Source organism: Cryptomeria japonica, chromosome 6 (assembly GCF_030272615.1).
Source record: "Cryptomeria japonica chromosome 6, Sugi_1.0, whole genome shotgun sequence".
In the NCBI taxonomy this organism is placed as follows: domain Eukaryota; kingdom Viridiplantae; phylum Streptophyta; class Pinopsida; order Cupressales; family Cupressaceae; genus Cryptomeria; species Cryptomeria japonica.
The window spans coordinates 524,274,669-524,284,463 of record NC_081410.1 but is presented as its reverse complement, the minus strand read 5'-3'; the positions used below and the strand labels follow the sequence as shown (position 1 = coordinate 524,284,463).

Below are 9,795 nucleotides of genomic sequence, written 5' to 3'. Positions count from 1 at the left end.
CTACAATGACTTATGCGTATGTTAATTTATAGATTTGACTCAAGGTTTGTGGGAAGTCTTGTTAAGTGAAGTATTTTGTGGACATGTATGAATTGTATATTTTTTCTAGCAAGAAATATAAGTGTATTGATTACAATTATTTGTGAGTAGTGTTTGGAAAATATTGTTAGAGATGCAAATAGAGTAGGTATATTAGAGTAGGTATATTGTTCATACTTGCAGATGAGTGCTTCAAGCTGTTTCAAGCATGCAAGATCAATAAATAGATTCTTTCTTGAATCAGTAATAAAGATTTTGATGGCACAATCCAAGAACACTTAACTTCTCTTTTGCAAAACTGCGAAATTTGACAATCAAACAAAGAAGATTTAATAATAACATTCATTCTTTGACAACATTAAAAAATATTATTATTGCTCAAGTGAACTAGTAAGAGAAGAAAGAAAAGAGTTATAGAAACAATTTCTTTCTCAAAAACAATAAAATGTTAATAGATTCAAAGTAGAATTATAGAATATGGGATATACTTGTATTTATTTGGCATTTTGGTGATAATAAAAATTGTAATACTACCAGGTAGAGTTATTCTAAAATAAACCACGACCTCTTTCAAAGAATAAAACAGGGAGAAATGTCTACTTTGGATACTACTCTTGTTAGGTCTTTCTTTTTTCCTTTCTTTATTTTTTCACTTATAGATATTTAACAATGAAGCATTTTCTCTGGTTCTCCAGCCTTAATTATAATGCCGCAGATAGCTGCGTGCAACATACCCATTGGCTCCATCTAGGTAAAACCCACCAGGCTTCGATTCATTTCCTGTGCTATACAAAACCCTCAAGGTCTGCTGTGGAGTTCTGCTGTAAGACAAAGAATTCACATCTGCAGACAGAATGTTACCACTCACTCTTCCTTCTGCACCAAGTTCTGGAGGAACTATGATTCCTTCATCCACGATTCCTGTCTTTCCCATACAGTTTCTAAGCTTCGATATGAGGGCTGTAAACTCTGCAACAGTGAAGTGATAGGGACAAACCTTGTGCTCTGCTCTCTCATACAGCCAGTAACGTATCACTGCATCCTAGCCAGATTCCACTCCCAGTAGACCTGCTAACAGCTGCACTCACACCAATACAACAACCTAGGTCATGATTTTTTCTTTATTGTAATTTCAGATGAACCATCTAAAATATTGTTTAAGTGAAAATAAATTGGTATACTAAATCATAAGAAAAAGTGGCAAAACTTTATTTTTGTTTGGAGTTTGTAAGATTATAATAAGATTTTCAAGTATGAACCCTCAAGCTAGTTGAAGCTTAGAATGTGTTGTTTTTAAGTCAAAATGAATTGATACAAGAATTTTTTTTTCAAAACTTTACTTGCTTTCCAGCTTGTGAGGTTATATTAAGATTGGCGCCAACATAAGCTGTGAGTCCCATATATGGGACAACGTACATAGCAAGCACATAATTTCCTGAACTAATGTAAGGATTGAAGGGATGATTGAGTGTGAATCCCACAACTTCATTGAAGAACTTCGACCATGTTTCCACTCTCAAATCTAATAGAGGCCGCTGGATGGCTTTCTTAACAGTCTCTCTGATTATTCTGTTAAAATCAAAATCAGTACAACAATTTAGTTCAAGAAAATATAGCAAACAATCGTTTGACTTAAACAACACACTATAAGTTAGAAAATTTAGATTTAGATTCAATTGTCAAAGTTGTTTGCCTTAAACAACACACTCTAAGCTTTGACTTGTTTAGATAATTGATCTGAAATTGCACTAGCTTCTCCAGTAGAGTTCACCTATTAGTGAAATTTTAGATGAACCGCCTGAATAAATCAAAGCTTAGAGGGTGTTGTACGTTATGAAGATTTAAAAACAATTAACAAAATGTAAAGAACCTAATATGACTGATTTTTTGGAAGGCAAATTGCTCGACAATATCTCTAATTTGAGGGTCCAGATTGACTCTCTGAATGCCTAGCAGAGAAGGGTGACCTCTTGTAAAATTAGGTGCGAACTTGTCTAGCCCCACCCCAAATACAACCCCAAGAAAGAATTCACATTCTAAATACTCAATATTCATTGCAAAATTGTTTCTTGTGTTGGTTCAAACCATTATTTAAAAATTGAGAAAATGGCGGGTTCCTGGCGGGTTCATGACGGGTTTGAATCAAGGCTTGGTAGGGGGTCTGGGAGGCCATGGAGCTCATGACGTCTCTCTATTAGAGATCCTCCATCGGCGGTAAAGAAAATAGTGTGTTTTCAAACTCCGCATTCATACCATATGCCCTCGATCACACAAGGAAAGAAGAATCAGACCTTTCAAAGGCAATCTTGGCTGGGCTTTAATGCTGAGGCTGTAAACCCTCAAAATCATTTAAGCTTGGACTCCTGGGCTAAGAAAGTGGCGATGGGCCCTAATAATATCCCCATCTCAGCTAGGGTTCAGAAATGCTCTGCATTCAATGCATCTCTAGCCCGCAACCATGATGGTCACCAAACTAAGCAAACTTTCCCTACAGCTGCTCCTTTCATGCCTTTCAGGAGCATCAATAAATTGGGTCTCAAAAAACCTTCTTTCCAGTGTCCACCTCCTAACTTTGCTTGCCAGGATTAGAAATGGAGTCGGAAAACCATGGGTAGTAAACTTTTTGCCCTACCTTTTGACTCCATCAACCCTATGATTGCCCGATTCAAAGAAAATGCCTTTTTTGGACAATGGTGTGGTATAGGCGGGAATAGCAAAGACATAATCTCCTGGTGGATGTCCTCTTTTCCAGGTTTGATCACTATCAGACCGATGCAGAATGATTTCTTTCTTCTAAAGTGTGTTGACTCTTCCCTAAAGAAAGTAATCATAGAAGGTTGCCCGTTGTTCTTCCAAGGGTCATCTTTCAACTTTATAAACTAGAAACCAGGCTTTGATCCGACGAATCACAGATTCGAGAAATCCCCTATTTGTTTGTCTTTAGTGGGCCTTCCATCTGAGTTTTGGTGCCTGGAGGCTTTGCTGAAAATTGGTGATGCTCTAGGAACCCTAGTGGGTATCAAGGAGGATTTTCTGAAAGGTCTTAAAGGAAATGTAGCAAACATCTATGTGGAGATTAATCTAGGCTTCTACAACATCCTAGAAATCATTTCAGAAATGGGAAGATGGAAGCAAAAAGTGCAAAGGCTGGGTAAGCAAATCCCTGGCAAATGTATTATTCGAAACCAAATAATCAAAAACAACTCAATGGCAGCCTCAATGGGTGCTAATCACCTCACATACTAGCCTCAACAATGAGCTACCCCAGAACAAGAAGGTCAGAAGCTGGTTAGGGATCAAGATAATCTATTGGTTCCACCTGCAATGGAGGCAAACCAACTGGGCAGGATTGCCATTTGCCAGCCTCAAGACAGAGCTCATGTCTCCTCTCTGGTGCCTTTAGCTCCTCTAGAGCCACAAATGCTTCACACTCCTAGATCTAACCTTCGCCCTAAAGAATCTCACGGCCAATTGTTGCACTGTAGTACATGTATGGTCTCCCCATCTTCTCCTCTTTCTCCTCATAGTTGTCCCCCTCTCATTCTCTCCCTGATTCTTAAGTTGCAGTCTCATAAAGCGGTTAGAAGTCTCTTTGGTCAAAAGAAAACTCCTGCCCTCTCCAGAGGAGCTTTCAATATCTTCTGCCAGCCTCCTTCTAAGGTCCCAAAAAAGAAAACCAGTCTAAGGCGCAACAAGCAGAAAGGTTCCCTCCACCTAAAGAAACCTATCAATAAACCTTTGCATACTGCTAAACACCTGCAGGAAGAGGAGGTAATTGAAAATGATCTTATAGCTGATTTAGAAGAGAATCACGAGCCTCTTCTATCTGATGGTGAGATCCACTCTTCCTTGGATTTTCCCTCAGCAGATTAGTATCTTAATCTATCAATGGGTAGCCCAATCCCATCCTTGTTATCTCTGGCTTCGGCCCCTCAAGATCTAGGCTTCTCCTTAGATCAAAATGCTAAGTAACTTCTGCAGGATCTAATAGTCCAGGATGAAGACCCGGACTCAATTCTAGATACCCCCTTAGTAGTCATGTACTCTCAGGTCAAAGAAAAAAGAAAGCTAGGCCTACATCAGATTCAAGAGGGATTGGAAAAACCAGACTTTGGCTCTTCCCCTCCTAAGAAAGGCCGCAAATCTCTTATAGAAATCAGACCTTTAGATGGTGTTGCTGAGAACCAATCAAAACTTCAAGACCTCTGGAAAGTTGGGAAGGGGAATCCCCTTCCTGAACAACAATTAAAATGTTATCATGGAATGTTAGGGGCCTCAATGCCCCTAATAAACAAAGGGTGATCAAAAGGAGGATTCTTTTGGTCAGTGCAGAAATCATTTTTTACAAGAAACAAAGCTGGATAATATGCAAGCAGTTGCATTTGGTAGTGGAATTAGCCCCCGTTTTCTAAATTCCTCACAAGTGATAGTGGATTCAGATGGGGCTTCAGGAGGCCTAATGATAATCTGGAAGCCTTCCCAAGTTAAAGTCGATGACATTGCTTCAAACATAAATTGGATCTTGGCAAAAGTTTCTCATCTCTAGTCCAATTCATCTTTCTTTGTTATAAATACTTATGGCCCAGCCCCCCCCTTAAAAAATGTCTCTTATGGTCTTCCTTAGACGTAGTCCTATCTTCTTTAACTAAGGAACAACTCTTTATAGGAGGTGACTTCAATGCTATCAGAAGAGCTTCTGATAGGGGAGGATTAATCCGCTTAGGTGAAACTCAACAGGACTTCAACGATTGGATTGATAGGAATGGCCTGATGGAAATAGACTCAGGTGATTTGTTCACTTGGACAAATAGAAGGAAAGGATTTAACAATATTGCGGAAAAAATAGATAGATTCTTCTGGCGAGGAGATTTGAGGTGCTTTCCATTCTCCCCTTCCTACTCGGTTATTCCCTGTTCAGGATCAGATCATTATCCCATATTGCTCTCCTTGCTTGGCAACAAGATAAATTGCAAAGCCCCATTCAAGTTTGAGAACATGTGGATGAAGGACCAAAACTTTCTCACCGTGATAGAAAACTGGTGGCAGGAAGCATCGGTGGAAGGATCAAAACTCTTCTGCTTTACTACTAAGTTGAAAATTGTCAAACACAAACTGCTTCAATGGAACTCCCAACACTTCAGAAATTTCTTCTCAACAAAAGTTCAATAGAAGATAGAATGACATCTCTAAATGATAAGATCATCCTGGAAGGTATGGACCTGGAATCCTTCCAACAAGAAAAGATGCTCCTATTGGAATATGAGGTCATCTTATCTAAAGAAGAAATATTTTGGAAGCAGAAATCGAGGGAGTATTGGCTTAGTTTGGGAGATAAAAACACTAAGTTCTTCCACAATGTAACAAAGATTAGAAGGAGCAAGAACTAGATTTCAAAACTGGAGTCCAAGGACAACCAGATCATAGAGGATCCTGATGAAATCAAGAAGGAAATCACCTCTTTCTTCTTCAATCTTCTAAATAATCTTGAAGGTTCTCAACTGTCAGAGAAAAAAAAGATGTTGGAAGTGATCCCCAAGATCATAACAGATGAGCAGAACCAAAATCTTAATGAGAGAATAAAGATGGAAGAAGTACTTCAAGCCCCCAATCAACTACCCTCGGGTAAAGCTCCTGGCCCTGACGGCTTTCCAGTAGATTTCTTTAAGAAGTGTTGGCACATCTCAGGTCAGGATTTGGTGGAAGCTCTGGAATGCTCAAGAAGACCAGGAAGGATTCTTAAGGAAGTAAACAACACATTCATCGTCCTCATCCCAAAGAAGGAGAATGCATTAAAACTAGGAGATTTCAGACCTATCTCACTTTGCAATACAGATTATAAAATCCTTTCAAAAGTCACGATGAATAGAATGAAGCCCCTCATGGAATCAATTATATCAGAAGAACAAACAGGGTTTGTAGCAAGTCGTTCAATTCTTGATGGGGATATAATAGCACAAGAAGCAATCCATACTCTCCAAAGCACAAAAAGACCAGGTATGATGATTAAAGTAGATATATCAAAGGCTTATGATAGTGTAGACTGGCACTTCCTTTGCAAGGTTATGCAAGCCTTTGGTTTTGCAAAACAATGGATTAATTGGGTCTTTGAATGTATCTCCACTCCGAAATTCTCTATCTTGGTAAATGGGAAACCATAAGGATTTTTTTCCTCGACAAGGGGAATTAGACAAGGAGATCCTATCTCTCCTTTTCTCTTCATTATAATGGGGGAGGTGTTGGGTAGGACATAAAAAAGAAGCCATATGAACAATCTTTTAGAGGGAATAAAAGTAATCAGAATCTTTGCAGTCACACACCAGCAGTTTGCAAATGATAATCTCCTCTTGGGGCCAGCTAAAATCAAAGAAGCTTCCCATCTAAAACAAATTATAAACATCTTTGGGAAAGCTTCAGGCCAAATAAGGAACAAGGACAAGTCAAAGGTCTATTTCTTTTCTACCTCGAAACTCTTGCAATCCAAAATACTTTTAATTTTGGATTGTAGTGAAGGATCCCTCCTTTGTATCCATTTGGGTATCCCAATTGATCATGGCATGAGGAATGCTAAATCGTGGGATCCTCTTAAGCTAAAAGTGGACCAGACCTCAAACTCCTGGAAAGGGAAATGGTTGTCTTGGGCAGGTAGACTAGTGATGATTCAAGCAGTAATATCGGCCTTGCCCATTTATCTATTAGCCATTCTTTCTCTCTAAGCAGGTGCAAATGCCTTTATAATTAAAAAAATGAGGAACTTTTTTTGGCAAAATACAGAGGAGAAACATAGAATAGCTCTAATTGCATGGGATACAATAATCAAGCCCAAGGCCCTAGGGGGTTTAGGCATTAAGGACCTCAAATTGCAAAATAAAGCTTTAGGGGCCAAATTAGTATGGAAGTTCATTAAGAATCCCAATACCACATGGGCTAGAATGCTAGCTAGCAAAGATTTACCAGATCAAGAACCTATCAATCTTCTAAGAGCAAACTCTTTCCCCAAAGGATCAAGAACATGGAATTTTTTAATAAATTGCAGAAATCTGATCTCAGAACAGCTCACATGGGACAACCAGGATGGATTTTCAAGCCTTTTTGGGGAGGATTCCTTGGGTGGCTACCCACCTATTGCGAATTTACTTAACATTCCTATAACAGAGAATTGGCTTAAGCATCACTGGGGTGTCAGAGTGAGAGATTATCTAATTAATGATGGCTCATCTAGTTCTCAAAGTTGGAGATGGAAATCATTGGAAGGAGTTCCAACCTATAGGAATGATTTAGATCAACTCATAGAGCTCTTAAAAGCAAGAAATGTCAATCCGAGAAAAGGGAATGATTCTTTAATATGGGCACCTTCCAAAACAAGGCACTACAATCCTAAAGATGGTTACAAAGTACTAGTCAGAAACATTGTTCAGGATCAACTGGATATTCCTAAGAAGTTGTTTTGGAGCTCTAAAGTCATTCCTAAGGCAGGGATCTTTGCATGGCTAGCCTATCAGAGGAAGATCTTAACTGCAGAAAAGTTCACAAAAATGGGGTACGCAGGAGCCTCTAGGTGCATCATGTGCAAAGCTCAATCAGAGTCAGTGGACCATCTACTACTCACTTGTCCCTTTGCGTCCAAATGTTGGTGATGGCTCTGTGCTAAACTTGGGCTAATCACAGCTCTACCAAATGACATTAAATCCCTGTTCCAAAGTTGGCCTATCCCAACTAAGGAGTCCGCCCTGAGCTTAATTATGGAAGTATCCCCATCATGTCTAGTCTGGGAATTTTGGAAGGAGAGGAATCATAGGCTATTTGATAACAAATCCAAAAGATTAGAAACAATCTTGAACTCAATTGAGTCGGTTATAGTGGATTTAGTCAACTGTAAGATAGCCTTTTCTTTGGGACCGCCTAAAGCTTTCTCATCGTGGGATGAAAGCATTAGGAAAAACTGGCATGGAATCAAGATTCCTCCCTCCTTTGGGCAAGAAGACAATATGAGAAAGGCCGCTATCTGGTCTCCTCAAAATCTTGGCTGGTTAAAACTAAATTTTGATGGCGCTTCTAGAGGCAATCCGAGTCCTTCAGGCATAGGATATGTAATCAGAGATCACATAGGAGCAACTCTTGGGAAAATGGCAAAGTTGATCCCCCCAGACACAAACAACATAGCAGAATTCAAAGCATTGCAATTTGGACTGATATATTGCATAAAACATGGTTTGAATAACATCTTAGTGGAGGGCGATTCAGAGATAGCAATAAATGCGATCAAGAGGAAAACTACTCCAAATTGGAGATTGCAGGGAATCTTAGACAATATAATTGCAAGCCTGGATAGGATAGAAAACTATGAAGCAAAGCACATCTACAGAGAAGCAAACTCAGAGGCGGATGCTCTCTTGAAAATAGCTGCTCAAGGAACCTACCTCTACAATTGGGATCAGGGAAATCTGCCTGTTATTCAAGAAGACCATCGCACTTGTTAGGCAAGAGCCTCAGAGGACTTCAATTCAGATGCAAGAGTCTCTTCAGGAGTATGCGAATGCTAATTAAAGCTTCGTTAACAGGGCAAACATTAAATTTAACCTTGACGGCTAAGTGTAATAGTTACTTCAATTTCAAATTTCAAATCTTACCTATTCGGGAAGAGTGGGCCCATATTCAATCATGTCTTCCAAGCTGCAGTTATGACCTAAGCCTTCCCCGATCCACCTTATGAGATCTAGCTGCCAAACTGTCAAATCAACTTATGGTTTGCATGGCCTGAACGAGAGATTTGGCATTGTCAAGGAAAAACATCCCTTGCCACCTTAGCTAGCAAATTTAATGTAAATTCATCCCACATTATTTGGCGTTAAAGAGTGTGCTAGCCTATTTCTTTGCATTGTTTTTCTACAATTTGATTTCATAATGAGTGTTTATCCTAGGCCCATCTCCTGTTTTGGAGCAGATACTCCAATTTCCCTCTCGGCGTGGATGTGCCAAGTTTCATTCCAAAAAATAACATACCTGAGGCTCAAGTGCCTTCTCCTCTACTCGGATTTCCCTCATATTGGTAGTCAAGATGATCTTGGGTAGTGGACACCTGAACAGAGATGAGTATCCATGGGACAACACTAGCATCTCCTCAAGGTTTGTTGCCTCCTTGCTGGACCTAAAACTTGCCAAGCAGGCAGTTTGGACCCTCACGAAGAAGATTTTTCCAAAAGAGGTCACCCAAGAGCTCCAAGAAATCCTAAATAAGGCAATTCATGACTCTGGGGCTCCTCGGCCAAGTGGCAGAATCATATTCAATGCCCATGGAGAACTAATTAAATATCATCCTTTCCTGCTCGACCTGAAAGGAAAGGATTTGGATAGGCATCGGGTTTTCGCTGAAGTTGGCCTTGGCTACCTTAAATGGCGGTTCCTAGGAGAAAATTCAGAAGACCCGGGCATAGAGGATGACCTAATTCAATTTGCAAGACTCAATGGTATGTGTATATGGTGAAAATGGATAATAATAATAACAAGATTGAAAGGCTAAATGAATTCAACCACCAAACCCTAGCCTAACAACAAGAAAGATCCACCATAACATATGAAGATTACCTAAGACAATGCAAATCACATGAAATCACAAAGATTATACCATCAGATGTCCAATAGGGTTTTGATCTCCATTCTTCCTATCTCCATTGATCTTGCTTGATATATTTGCTCTCAGATTTTATGTGCACAAGAGCTCAACAAAGAACAGAATGTGGTTGCAAGTAGGATCGTAGT

At 39.5% G+C, this 9,795-nt stretch overlaps 1 protein-coding gene and 1 pseudogene across 1 annotated transcript; one reads left to right on the top strand and one right to left on the bottom strand.

The window, feature by feature from the left end:
* Positions 1 to 524: 524 nt before the first annotated feature.
* On the bottom strand, positions 525 to 3,420 carry LOC131067900 (ferritin-like catalase Nec2; annotated as a pseudogene).
* A 4,604-nt stretch (positions 3,421 to 8,024) lies between these two features.
* LOC131876678 (uncharacterized) lies at positions 8,025 to 8,516 on the top strand. The gene has a single exon (XM_059222132.1). It carries the CDS (start codon positions 8,025 to 8,027, stop codon positions 8,514 to 8,516), a length of 492 nt encoding a protein of 163 aa, XP_059078115.1.
* The last annotated feature ends 1,279 nt before the right edge of the window (positions 8,517 to 9,795 follow it).